The sequence below is a fragment of the Haemaphysalis longicornis genome, unplaced genomic scaffold, assembly GCF_048455015.1.
Source record: "Haemaphysalis longicornis isolate Haplotype H1 unplaced genomic scaffold, Haemaphysalis longicornis Haplotype H1 scaffold_4, whole genome shotgun sequence".
Lineage (NCBI taxonomy): Eukaryota > Metazoa > Arthropoda > Arachnida > Ixodida > Ixodidae > Haemaphysalis > Haemaphysalis longicornis.
The window spans coordinates 156,809,043-156,823,311 of record NW_027526361.1 but is presented as its reverse complement, the minus strand read 5'-3'; the positions used below and the strand labels follow the sequence as shown (position 1 = coordinate 156,823,311).

Sequence of the window (14,269 nt, the reverse complement as noted above, 5' to 3'; positions counted from 1 at the left end):
CGCGAAGCATGAAAGCGCATCCGGCCCGCGTCGTCTCGCTCGTAGGTCAACTCGGACGGGCCCGAGAACGCGGAAGGTGGCGGAAGGTGTCGCGGCGCAGGGGCGACATCGTCGTACGTGTTACCGCCGGGTAGGGTGTTTCTTTTCGCCCGAGAGCACAGGACACAGCGAGCCACACCAGGGTTTCTCTTGAAGCAGTTGGTGGTGCATGGAACGGAATCAACTCCCGTGTGACGGTCGGTGCGTGCCGCCGTGGAAAGGGGTGTTTGCGCTGAAGAGCGTCCAGTGTTAGACAAGAAGGGTCAGTGTTGTTTGGCGCACACTTAGTTGTTGGCGTGTTTTGCTATGGGTGTGTGGCGATCATTCAGGTGAGGATAATTTTAGGATTGCCTGTACTGCCGTTCTTCCCTTGTTATTTTTTGTGTGTGTATGGGTCAGTTGCCTTCAGCTGTCGTAAGGCGTGTTATTTGCGAGTAGCGCAGCTTGGTGGTTGTAATGCTGTCTTCTTGAGACGTAGAGCTGCTGTTACAGCATGATAGGGAGTTTACCTCTGGGTAGAAATTACAGTTTCTCCCATTATTGGCGTTCATTGGCATGTGGTCATGGTGTGCCATGATATGTACGACTGGGGCTCCCTTGTGGCGCTTGTGTGTCAACTATTGTCTGAAGTACTGAAATAGGAACTTTTAGCACATCGCAAGTGGACAGCAAGTGAACCGCAACGGGGATGAACAATCTGTTACGAATTATGAAAGAACAGGCATCCCTGAGTGCGTGAACATACGCAGAGCTTTCTTGAACGTTTTCGTAATGGTACCGGAGTAGTCTCATTTTGTACGTTTGGGTTTCTTTATTTTCCTTAGAGTTAAAGAATATTTCTGCAAGCGCTTTTAGGTTTAAGAGTGGATGGTGTTATTCATTTAGTTGTCAAGTTTGAACATTTACACTCTTCGTGGGGTTGGTTGCCTTTAATGTTATAGGGCGGCACAAATTTGTTCTCACAGGCCCTGCTCATCTGGTTGAGCCCTTTGGCTTATTGTTTGATGTTGCGGAAGGCACGGCTAGGGCAAGGCACTAAGTATGTCATGTGCTATCCACAGTTGGTGCAGTTGGACGGCTGTTAGGGTGGGCAGCGTTGATGTGTGCTGTAGTATTGTGGTAATGTCTTCGGCGACGGGGAACGTTATTACCGTGCCTGTTACCTGGGATGTTGCGCGTACAACTCGCGTAATTGCTTCAGTGTGTTTTCTTTAGTTCTGATGCTGTAGTTACACATAAGCTGCAGTGAGAATTATTGTACGTACAGCTGGTGTATGAACAATATTCTTTGCGCGGAGGTGTTAAGTTCGGGCTCCTCATTTATTTATGGAAGCCGCTGGTGACTCCAGTATCGGCCTCGTCTCCGCTTGTAGCTGTCATGCTGCGTTCCTTCCTTTCATGCAACCGCAGGGACGCGAAGTTGGGGGCCGCCGAGCACATGGTTTGGTAAAAGACGGGGGGGGGGGGCGGCTTAGCCCGAGTGCCTTTGTTGCGTTGATATGCGGTCAGCTCAACCTTGGCGATGGGTGCAGAGAAGTGAAAACAGCTCCGACGCAGGGTCCCCTCTAGGACATCCCGCATGAAGCTATTATGGCTTGCCGACATTGGGAAGTGGCTCAATCGTTTGTCAAGGTGACCGACTCGACGGGAAGCGAAAGGATGCCGTCTGTTAGTGTCGAAAATGTGCGGGGCGAGGTCGTTGAAGATTTGCAAAGCCGGCGTAGGTGCTGTTCGTTTATGGGTCATTCACCTTAAAAATGCTGGCCTAGGTTTCAAGCAGCTCTTCCCGCCAGACACGCGGTGGGCAGGGGCATCGTGTAGTCTGGGAAAGCGATTCGCCACGACTCCCTTATTGTGCCGGTTCGCGGGGCAAACAAAGGCAGGGCGGGAAGGCGAGGACACTGTAAGATGTTAGCCGCGCGAAGACTGCTTTAAGCGTTCGTCTTTGAACTTAGGGCTGACGCCTCCGCTCAACATAAGGGTGTGTCCACACCGCACGGTAGTGACTTTAGGTGTCAGGTGTCTTGTATTTGCTTGTCGGTTGCAATAACGTGCGTGGGACACGTATTATGAGTGCATGAGAGGTAGTGTTGGGTCACGTGACCGCAGTTGGCGACATGTGTACGATTGGTTGGTTCTTGTGGCCAATAAATGGTTCGTATTAATCATTTTGAAAGGTGTTTTCGCTCTTTCTTGAACGGCCATTCTGGAGGCGTGGTTTTTGGGATCAAACTGAAGTGTTACCGAGGGTGATCGAGAGGGATGTAGTTCAGTATAGACCTTGGCCGAACAGGCTGCAGAGGCGGGCAGGCCAAACAGGCGTGGCAGAGTGACAATGTTAGCGTAATTCTGTCCTGATCTAAATACTTGGGGTAATGTAAATATACCTTATATCCAACAATAAAGGCAGTCCTCATCCCTCACATGCTTCAAGCATCGGACGTTGGTTATCAAATCGAGTCGAGATCATCTTCTTAAGTCGAGAATCAAAAGATTGATTTGATTGTGGGGTTTAACGCGCCGACGCAACGCAGGCGATGAGGCGCGACGTAGTGGGGGGCTCCGGATTAATTTTGACCACCTGGGGATCTTTATCGTGCGCCGAAATCTCGTACACACGGGAGTTTTTGCTTTTCGCCTCCATCAGAAAAGCGGCCGCAACGGCCGGTAATCGAACCCGCGACCTCGTGCTCAGCAGCGCAATGCCTTAGCCACTGAGCCACCGCGGCGGGTGAGAATGAAAAGAACTTCATTATTTAGTCTTCATCATTCACAAGAATATGGAGAGCCGGAATATAACCCTGTCGTTTCTGCTGGCATGCAACCGAAGTGCATTTATGCGACATCCAATAAAACCTGCGTTAGTACGCCGCTGCTTGCAGAGCTGGCGAATGAATGTTCGCACGCCGCTATAAAATTGGGAGTGGAAAGATCAGACAATGGGAACGCAAAAAGTTTGGCGGCGTAGAAGTGCAACAGAACTACTGATTATGATTTGAACACACGAGTTGGCGAGTTTAGCAACAACTTCTATGCCACCCGGCGGTGCTGAAGTCTCCAGTGATCCAAGGGCGCAGTGTTTGGCTACCATTGACACAAAACGATACCTTGTTACTCGTTCAATCACTTATTTGCCTCCGTATTTGTAACCATTCGGTGGCAAACAACTTCAGTTTATTGGTGAGGGCGGAGTTGTCTTCGTCATTTCTGAGAAATCCAACAGAACTCACGCCCGCGTAGTACACGATGTGCTCTTGGACGCTGAGGTCATCGAAAAAAACGTCCACCTGTGGGCAGTAGCCCACCATTCCGCGCGCAGCATCGGTGTGCACGTCGTAGCCGGCCACGGTTACTTTCCCTCCGCTGGGTGTATAGAGCCCTGTGCGATAGAAGAGCACGTGTTACTATTACAGTGGTTAAAACGAAAATCTTCGAATTGCGAAAACAATACTGACAAAGGCGCTGGTAGTAATGTATTTCGGTGGAAAGTCTCGTTTACAATTTGTTAAGGAGCAATAGAGAGTTTTTTCGCACGTTACACGTTTGGTACCATAGCCAGTGGTTAGTTCTTGAGAAATAAATTCTTCGTCGTAAAGATCAAACAAGAACACCAACGACTACAAATAAGTGAAGGTCCCGGTAAGGGAACAAATTGTGTTCTTTGAATCCAATCCGCACGCTTACTACACACATACGACACATCGGCTGTTGAATACGGATACTATAAAGGCTTAGGATGCAACATTGCTGTTCTTCTCATAGAACACCCCAGCATGATCGTCAGCAGAGAAGAGCTCAAGCTTTCAAGAAATCAACCAGGTACCTAAGTGAAAGGGTGGCGTTGCATCCTGAATGTCTTCACAGAGATATTGGCGCTGCGAGTGAGCTTAGCATTCTTGGCGGTATGAAACCAGACCGGTCCACCATTTTTCCACGCTGTAGTGAGTTCTAGACGGGAATGTCAATCTCGGCACTGATGGTTATATTTTGCAGTGTTTGCACGAAAGGCAACAGTAGAGCATATTAGGGGTAAGTTTTTTTCACCATGTGCCGCCAGAAAACTGGACGTTTTCTTATTTGGGATCGAAAATCATGCAGGAAAAAATGATTCATTTGGTCTTCGAGACAAGCAGTGGAATGTCGTACGGGAGTCCGCATTTCAGAAGAACAGTGGCGCCAGTGTTGTGCTAACGGCGTTCCAAGTAACGGCGTTCGTGTTACTAGTTCCTTTTTGGAGGAACAAAGGAACGCCAAAGCTCTATTAAGGGTCTGTGGAACTGGAACGGTAACTCGTTACGTTTTCGGGGGAACAGACGGAACGGCATTTCTTTTGCAAACGCTACATTCCTAGAAACTGGCTGTTTTTGTTGCCAAGGCTCCAGTTCCCCGCCCTTCGGCAGAGCATGCTACCTCGAAGGTAAAACACAGAAGAATGAACACGCAGTGGGCCGCAGCTTGTGCTTGTTTTCATGCCGGTTGAGCTTACGCAGCGTTCGACGGGTGAAAGCGAAGCCGCGAGAATTCTTTTCACGTTGCATCGTTTGTGTGGGAAGGACATGATGCCCGTCTGGCCGATAGAATTGTTCCCTGTCGAGCAAAGGTTTCTAAGTCCTAGCGGCGCTGCAGGTACCATGCGAATCCACCGTATAGTGCCAGGGGTAATCATCGCATTAGACGCTCGAGCTGTGGGTGCGGTTTTGTCGAGGGAGTTGCTCTCGCTGTGAGGTCATTCAAACGGTCACTGGGATTGCAGGGTCACTGGGGCACCGGGAATTGTTCGGAATTGCAGGTTTAGACCCCTAAAAGGAAAGCGCGAGCTCGTTGTCGCCAGTTGCTTAATCCCAAGTTTTAAGCTATTATGAATGCCAGACAGTTCTGTGCGATAAAAGGCTACCCACGATATAAAGACGGAGTTGGCTGCAGTGACCGAGCCGTCCAGCACAGAATTTGCCACCTCATCCCCGCCCGAAGATTTCGTTTCCTGTTGGCAGCAAACCCTACCAGCCGATTTTCACAGGATGAGCTGTCGCGGTACCTGCTGGTACCAGTTGACTACCCGCTGTCGCAGATGAAGAACTTCGAGAAACTGAACCAACTTTTCTTCAACTACAACACATCAGTACCCTCAAGCGCTTCCGTGAAACGGCTTTTCAACATTGCCAATGAAGTGTTGACGAAAAAAAATTCACCATCTTCCCGTAGGGGAACCCTGAGTAGTATGCGAAGCAGGCGTGGGGTGGACTCAAGTTCCCATTAGTTTTCAGTTCGATAGCGGCGTTGGGGGAGAACAATGGGGGGGGGGGGGACCGGAGGCCGAACGCGCGCGCACGTCATTTATACCGCGGAGGTACAGTGGCGCCCCCAGTGGAGAATGCAGCGGCTACCGTCGCGTCTCTAACCCTAAGCTGCTTTTCATTATCGGGCGCGGAGCCGCAGGTGTTGCCATTAGTTGCGCAATCCCGGAGAGGAGAGGAGCGTCAGAGAGGAGAGGAGGAATGGCTCGCATATTACTCAGGGTCCCCCTACGGGAAGATGACGACGGTGGTTGAACGCGAAGCTGTCTCGTGATGGATTCTTTGGTTGGCCAATCCCTGGGGGATTGCTGCCACAATCATCATCAGCGGTGCCCGGGCAGACATGCGCAGTGGGTTTGTGGAGGCCGCACAATGACGCCCACACAACGGCGCAGGGAACGGGCTCGACAATAAACTGCTTCGCATCTTAAAACGGGTTCGCCTATCTCGCTCCAAGATCGAGGTGCAACTCTTATTGGGTTCAAAAAAGGGACTCTACTTTGTTGCGACTATGCATTCGGGCTTTTTTTCCCCAATAATTGTTTTCATACTTTTTTATTTATGTACATTTTTTTTCTCTTCTGCCGTATCCTGTAACTTTGTTTCCAACTTTCTTTATCCTTGTACAAGCAAGTAATCAGCCGCCACGGTGGCTCAGTGGCTAAGGCGTTGTGCTGCTGAGCATGATGATGCGGGTTCCATTCATGGCCGCGGCGGCCTCTTTTCTGATGTAGGCTAAAAATAAAAATATCCGTGTGTACGAGATTTCGGCGCACGATAGAGATCCCCAGGTGGTGTAAATTAATCCGGAGCCGTCCACTACGACACGCCTCATCGCCGGCGTTGCGTCGGCGTGTTAAGCACTACAATCAATCAATCAGAAGCAAGGAATTTGTCTTTTCTGTACCACGGAACGCGGTTTCTTGTTTTCGCATTTATTTATCTTTATTTGTGGTTGTTTCTGTTTTTTATAAAGCCGCAGTTTGTGTCCGACTAGTTTTTTTATGGTGTACAAGTTTTTTTACGCGCGTGACTACACTACGCGTTTTCTTTTTTTTGCTTTTCCCTTATGCGTATTGCTAACCCAGTAACTGATCTGGGCGTCAAGTCCACATATTTGGCTATCTTTCGTTGTTTCTTTTATCTACTACTCCAATTGAGTTCGGCATACTTTGTAATTCTTGTCCGTAGATTTCGTGTGTAACTACGCTGTTGGATTTTTTTTTCTTCTTATTATCTTCCGACAAATTTTGAATTGGGAACCTCGCAGTCAGTACTTGTTGTGCTGTGTTTCATTACTCGCACATTTGCGCTGTATGATCCGCAAAGCTTCACTTTTGTAACCCCCTTACTAAACTTCCTGCAAAGAGGCCTTTAACGTATTTTAAATAAACTGTAACATTAAATCAGCAATCATAAAATGCCTATGTACTGTCTATTTCCATGGGGTTTCTAATGCAAGACATTTATTTACATTTCTGCATATTTAAAACTTTCGGATATTTCGGAGCACAGTAACCTTACTGCGCATTTGTAAGACCGAAGTGGGAAGTGCATCTGTGTTGCACCTATAATAGACGAGCACCAAAATCGAAGTTAGACATGCCTGGAGTTTGTCCGATGCTCCCTGAAAAAAATGGTCTAGGAGCGTTTCTTTGAATTCTTTTTTTCTCCAAATAGACTGCTGCTGGCGGTGTTCATATTCGTATCCGATACGTAGCTCCGTGTGAGTTTAAAATTTCTAACTTTATTTCGCCTCAGGAATCCGACACAATATTTTAATTTTAAAAATGAGATGTAACGTTATGTAACGAGATGTTCCAATGTTGGAAGTGGAACTGGAACGCGTTCCTTCCGCAATAAAGGAACTTGTAATGGGAGCTCGTTGCAAAATTGGCAAGGAACGAGGACTGTGCTTTCGTTCTTGTTTCAGAGCAACGCTGAAACACAGAACACTGGGTGGCACAAGAAAGTACGAACCGGGATATGAAAATCGGCGCTCATGGCATATGAACGAAAGTGGTGGCAGGAGATTCTGGAGATACTGTTGGAACCTCTCCTCTTTGTGGAAGGTGAGACCTGTCCAGAAATCAAGCTTTCCCACTTCATCGTTCGTATAGTACTGTCATCGTGCACAATAGAAAATACAATGTAGATCATAGAAAATAGCAAATAAAAATAGAACAGAAAATGTTTTCGTGTACACCATAAAACCATGGGTAAGAGTAGAAATTAGCTGCAAAATCAACTCAAAAGCATGCTATTCGCACAGTTGATTAAAACACGAAATCCTGAAAAACTACGCACGTATAAAAAATACCGCAATCAGGTAAACCGAGAACTAAAGAGGGCAAAAATTGAATATTTTAGTAATTTTTTTTATCTTTCTCTCAGCAACAACGCGCCAGGTCAAAGGGGACAAACAAAATTTCTTGGTTAACTTCCGGCCACAGAGTATTACTATTTCCATTGAAAAAGACGGGAAGGTTCTCTGCGGGAAAGAGCTTTCCAACCACCTTTAACGGTTTTTTATCACTATATTGCACAATCGCTGTCTCCAGCACAAAATATTCCTTATGCCTGTATGGCACCAAGCGTCTAAGAAACTTTATTTTTGTTTCCCACTACTGAATTAGAAGTTATATCCGTGTTCTCAAATCTTCCACCGAGCAAATCTAAGGATAAAGATGGTTTTCAAATTCAACTGTTTAAATTTGTAATAGACCTATTGGTTCCGATACTGACATATATTTACAACCTCGGTGTCTTCCCGAAACAAACGCTAATTGCAAAGGTTGTTGCAATACATAAAAGTGGTTCTGTCTCTGACTTTTCCAATTATAGGCCGGTATCTATCCTACAACTACTATATAAATCCGTAGAAAAAATCATTCATTACAGATTGAATAACTTCTTATGCAAGCATTATCTTCTTTCCGATTGTCAGTGTGGATTTACAAAACAGCGATTCGCACAAATAGAATTAACTAAGCAAAAAGAGATCATAATCGACGCTTTTGAAGAAAAGCTATTGTGCTGGGTATATAAGTTGTCTATCCAAAGCATTTGACTTTTTCGACCACTCGCTTCTTTTTCAAAAACCCAGTCTTTATTGCGTTGGTGAATCAGTCTTGCTTTAGTGCAGTCGTACCTGAGGTACCGTAAGCAAGTGGTGTGTTTTAATGAAACTGTGTCTGATGTCGAGTCATCTTGCCTGGTGTACCACAGGGCAGTATTTCAGGGCCACTCTTGTTTTTGGTATATTTAGATTACATTTTTATAACCCTCTTCCGTTTCGTTTAGTAGCTTACGCTGATGATATGACAATGCTTGCCACAGGAAACACAACATCCAAGATATCGTAGTGTGGAAACCAATTTTTGGAATATTTGCGTGACTGGTGCAATAGAAAGCATTTTAAGGTAATACGAATGAAACAAAAGCTGTGATATACATAAAAAAGAATAAAGTAGTAACAGGTGATATTGAATTATTTTATTTAATGAAAGAATTGAGCAGGTTCAGCCCCAGACGTTGCTGCCTATATTTTGTCCTAGGCGTGCTGAAGGGTCTCCCGCACGTAGTCTGCTTTGTTTCGACGGCGTGGCGATAGGTATGCGCAGGGCGACGGCAAACGGTTGAAGCGTGCTGGACCTCGGTTGGTGTGGCCTTGTAGAGGGCTTGATACATCGACGATGAACCCTGCGAACCGAACCACATGTAGGGGCAGCGACGGTAGTTGCGGTCCGCCTCTCGGCTGTGGTAGAAGCTGAAGATTATCGGGGGTTCGCCATACGGCGCTTTTTCTGGACGTGTTGTTTTTTGTTACAGTGGGTGGGGCGGCGACAGCATACGGCGGTACAGCAGGGCCTCCTGATGACGTGTTGTAGCTGGGCGGGGTCGACAATCAGCTTCAGTGGAGGCCATAGCTTGTGGCTCATGGGGTGTTTCTGAGGCCTTAGACGTTCGTAATGCATGTTGGACCTTCTCGGATTGTGTCAGTCAGGGAGGCAACTTGGGGCTGGGCGTTGTTGGTAAAACGTTTCGCAGTTCATCGCGAATGACGGTGCGGACTCTTTCCCGTAAATCGTCCGTCGCGAATCCTGGATCGTTGTCGTGGGTCACCAAAAACGGGTTAAGGGGTCGACCGTACTGCCTCGAGCACATGTTCAGAACTCAGGAATGGCTGTCGGAGGTTCCCAAGGAGTCCACCGAAGAGATGTTTAAAGTTTCGCACCAAAAAGGGCAGCTTCTCGTATGGCATTTCGGTGTCACCTAGCCAGAACAGCACATTCATGTCGTCAACGCACAATAAAACGCGTTCGTTGGCGTGTTGGTATCGTGTCTGCAACAACCGCGGAGATCGATCGTTACAAAAGACAGTTGTGAACGTTTTCAAATATTCCGTTTTGAGGGTGGTTCATGATGTTAGCGAGCGGTCGCGGTTTTCAAGCCAAACTGAGTCCCCGTTCAAGCCAATTTCTAGAGGAAAAAACAATTTCCTCAGGGTTTTTTTCGTCACCTTACCGGTTGAAAATGTGCACACCCTCTTCGAGGTCTTCGCCAAAATACCCTCTGAATGATGTGGGTTCGCGATGTTGCTAGACAACAACGGGGGGATTGGCTTGTTTTACCATGGTGCTGGTCACGACGTCTTCCTTTATAACCTTCTCAGTAATTAGACGGAACTAGGGTGGGAGGCTGTGCTGTCTGCGGCTGGTACAAGTTGGGTTTGCTTGGCGGCTGGCCGAGGGTTTATGGTGCATGTGTCCAGCACCTCCACTAGATATCACGTAGCTAAAGACGACGCAGCTGTCGCGAAGGAAAAACAAGTTTATTAGAGTGAAGTTTTGCTCCCCTAACAACTCAAAGAATACCCACGTTGCGTGGCAGCAGTCAACAAAGTGACGTGCGCAGGTGACAGTCAGCGAATGAAATACCGCTGCGGCAGCCCACACAGCATTTATTTTTCCTCGCGGTTTTTTCTCGAAACATGGAATTGCAATGAGAACTCTGAAGATTAAAGAAGGATATTCTAGGCTAGTGACCCCAGGGCCAAAAACTCCCTCAAAAGAATCCAAAGGATTCATGCACTCTTCTTAAAACAGTAACACAACCGGGCGCAGGCGGAGAGTAAATATAAAACACGAGTATACAAATAGAATACATGGTTCGCGCAATATGTAATCTTCAAGCTAAGCCCTGCCTGCAGAGTTGCTCATCAAACAGAAGGCTGCAGAGTTCCTTTATGACGTGGTTGTTCGGGGTTGCACAGCGCGCGACTTCAACCCTGTTGGTGCGCGAAGTAGCGGAATGGATGAAAATTAACGCATTGGGCACGTACAAAAAAAAAAACTGTGCGCGTAGTTCCGAAACAAATATTGAGGGAAAAGGCAAGCGATTTTTTTATCCCTAACAAAAGTGCATCACTTAAAGCACTGTAACCCGAAACAGGTTTGCTGATAGCGCACTAGAACTTTCGTAGTCCTAATGTTTATATCTAATCGCCACACGTGTCCCGCCAAGAGAAATGCTTAGAACCATGACAGTGCGCCGTGGGGCAACACACTTTTACCTGCACGAAAATAAAGAAATATAAAAGAAATTGTCCCCGCCCAAAACAACAATATTGTGGGTACTTTCCTATCCCTTTATGCGGGTTTTGAATCCCGCATTGAGAACGACAGAGTTATTTGGACAAGTTACGTAGTATCAGGTTTAGAGACTATGCGTTGCCCACTTTTGGCCTAGGGAAATTTTAGTGGAATATAAAAATTCTTTCCCTCCGTTTATTTAGACATTCCTTGCGGTTACCCCAGTATACAAAATGCTTGGCTGCTTATGAGCTTGACGACACCTACTCCACAAAAGTCATTTGTGTGTCTATTTAACGCCTTTGCGCTCAAAGAGAAGGGAGACGGGATGCAACCAATCAATCCAGGAAGATGACCTTCAACTCCGGTCCTTTAACTTCTTCCTCTACACATAGTACGAAATATTCAATAAATTTAAGGAACCGAATTTTACTCTTGAGTTAGGAAAACACATAAACCTAAGAGCGCTCTTTGTTACAGCGAATGGTAGTTGGGCGTAAGGGACTTGCTACGATTACCTACGTTTTAGGTAACACTCGAACACTTGCTAATTGCGATTCTTTCCTTCTGAACATAAATTCGCGTGGTAACTTCAAACGTACATCTTATTTTTGTAGTAAGGGTTATACTAAACTAACGACTTGTAGCACCTTTACACATACATCACATTGCACTATTCATTACGTACATTATTCGGTCTCATTGAGAAATCATATTTTCTTTAAGAGGTTTTTTAGTCATTTTTGAGAAGGCTGAGATTTGCCAGGCCATATATTGGGTGAAATTTGACTTTATGTTTTAAACATGTTGTGAATAATTTATTTTCTGCAGAAATCTCTTTCTCGTGCAAATAAAAACACAGGCAAAAATGAGGCACCCTGGGAAGCAGCTCACCCGTAATTATGCTGAACAGCGTCGTCTTTCCAGCTCCGTTGTGGCCGAGCAGGACGGTGACCAGGTCTTTGTGAATAGTCATGTCGACGCCACTTAGCGCGGCAAAGTTCCCGAAATACTGCGCAAAGTAAGCACAACAAGAAGTCCAGTGCCATTTCGCCCTGCTAATGTGGTCTACCAGCGGAGCTGTAAACATAAATGTACAAAACCTTCGGTCTTTGAACCACAGCGATACGTAAACTTCTGTGAATCACTCGCTGACTCTTAGTAACCATATCCACAATGGCTTTGTGGTCACCACGATACGCGGTGTTCGGGTACTCGAAGTTGCCATCACATTCTTCGATACTGTCTGATCAATGCAGCCATCCCTATGTGTGGTCTGAAGGGCTGAAGGCCAGTCTTTGCCTAGCACCTGCACTGGAGCGCACGTGTGAGAACCGGCCGAAGCAGGCACAACCGGCACACTCCCGTTCCAATGCCTAGCATTACAGCGTTTCTTCTCAGTAGGCAAAAACGCGTACGAGAAGAGCACCGTTGGACGCTCATCTTCCAATGCCTCACAATAGAACACTTCTCGCTTGAAAGACACCAGACATTTACAGCAAAGCTGTATACCTCTACCCCGCAACAGTTCCATCTGCATGGGCAAAAACGTCAAGGCGCCTAGAGCACACACAATAGGCGCCTAGAGCACATGCTTCGCCCCTCCCCGCATTTCACGTTGTTGAAAATGTCCCGGCATTTTCCTCGGTTTGTTGTGGTCAGTCTTTGGCAACTCCGATTGGGGCAGAGCAAACCTTCCATGGTCTCGACGGTGTGCTCAGACGAGATGCTTCTAACGCGAAATTGTTAAGTGGCTAAGCTCGCAAATGTACGCACCCGGATAGCGTCCATAGAGCGTTCACCCTCCCAGATATCGTTAGCAAGAAACTCTCTTCAGATGCTAACCCTTCGCTAATGCGTTTCATAGCGTTCCTCAAATTTTACAGCGCGCGTAAATCCCTGTCACAAACTCCGGCGTACGCCGCCTAAAAGTACCGTATAAATTTTTCATTTTTATTGAACAGCGCCTAATTCTTGTTACAATAGTCCGATTCATTCAGTTCGGTTTTATTCGCCCCAAGTACACACTCGAACTCTCTCGAACGAAGCGGCGGTAGCGCGAGCACTCGCCGGCTCGCCGGCAAGAAAATACCAAAATAAAAGCTCCGCCGCTCAACTTTCACGGAAGCTTGGAGTTCTTTCGAGAGGCCGAGTGAGGCTTTTCCAGGGCTAAGGCGCGTCGATGATTCCAGAAGGGAGAAAGAGGGAAGTTGTGCGCTCGTCGGTGGATGGTGAGTTGCGTGTTGTGACCTCTCTCTCCACGATGGCGCAGTTATAAAAAAGAGACTCGCGCCGAGGCAAGATAGCTACGTTTGGACGTCGTGATGTGACAACGGTTTCTGCCAGTTTGTGCACCACACCATCGGCGACCCGCGCCCTAGAAGACTCCAACGTACTCCCGGGGCTCGAATCACCGTGATTTTCTCGGACGGCCTGGCCTACGACGAAGCCACGCTTCATAGGTAGCCTTATCGCCTCCGACAGCTTGAATCGTCCGGCCCGGTCGGTGAATATTGTGGGACTATGTCTCTCATATGCATCGAACTCTTCGTTTTCTTTTTAGTTAACTTTTCTGTTTTGTAATAAAGATTTGTTAACACTCCTGATTGAATAATGTTGCCTGATTTTGAAGTGTTTCTCGCGTTTCTATTCGTTCTATGTTACGTCGCCGTTACGCGACATGTCCTCGTGCTTATATAGTGTTTTGCTTGTCCAAATATAAGTCTTTCTTTTGTTGTTCGTTCAAGGCTCTGACTCATTCTTACCGCTCTGGTCGGCGAAAGCCGCGCATCAGACGGCCACCCCCTGCGTCACCTGTGCCCTGTAGATTCGGTGGGGTTCTTTGCTCACTTGAGTCGACTCCCTACATCTTCTAGCAGTGCACCCAAATAAGGAAAGGGTGAAATCCCAAAGAGTGAAATCCAAAAATAGATTCAGAGTGTTTTGTTCTGTGGCATGAATCAGAAGAGATAAACAGGAAGAAGCACTTGGCGGGCACAGTTTCAGGTAGCGCTTAAAAAATAAAAAGGAAATCCGGGCGAAACACAAGGCGAGCGCTCAATTGCAATTGGATGACCGCGCATAGCAATTATAACTAAAAAACGAGCATCCATCAAAAATGTCTCCTGGAGTCTTGGTTGGTTTTGAGCTTCTGCGGAGGCAGTGTAGCAGCCACATGAATAGTGACTCTAGAAAAGTAGCTTCACCGAGTCCGATGGCTAAGTTGTAAGTTAGATCCGAATTAGTCAGGACGACAAACCAAGCCGAAAGAAACGTTTTCGCGAAAATATATGCTTAAAGGTCCGGCAACATTTTTTTGCGCAGTACTTTTAGTGAACATAT

At 46.8% G+C, this 14,269-nt stretch overlaps 1 protein-coding gene across 1 annotated transcript in view; it reads right to left on the bottom strand.

The window, feature by feature from the left end:
- LOC144180063 (phospholipid-transporting ATPase ABCA3-like) overlaps positions 1-14,269 on the bottom strand; it is an 83,979-nt gene that overhangs the window by 58,992 nt on the left and 10,718 nt on the right. Inside the window, exons 4-5 of the mRNA XM_077708470.1 lie at positions 11,822-11,939; positions 3,270-3,418 (exon numbers count right to left, since the gene is read on the bottom strand). Coding sequence (XP_077564596.1) covers positions 3,270-3,418; positions 11,822-11,939 — 267 coding nt within the window. The remainder of the gene's footprint in view (positions 1-3,269; positions 3,419-11,821; positions 11,940-14,269) is intronic.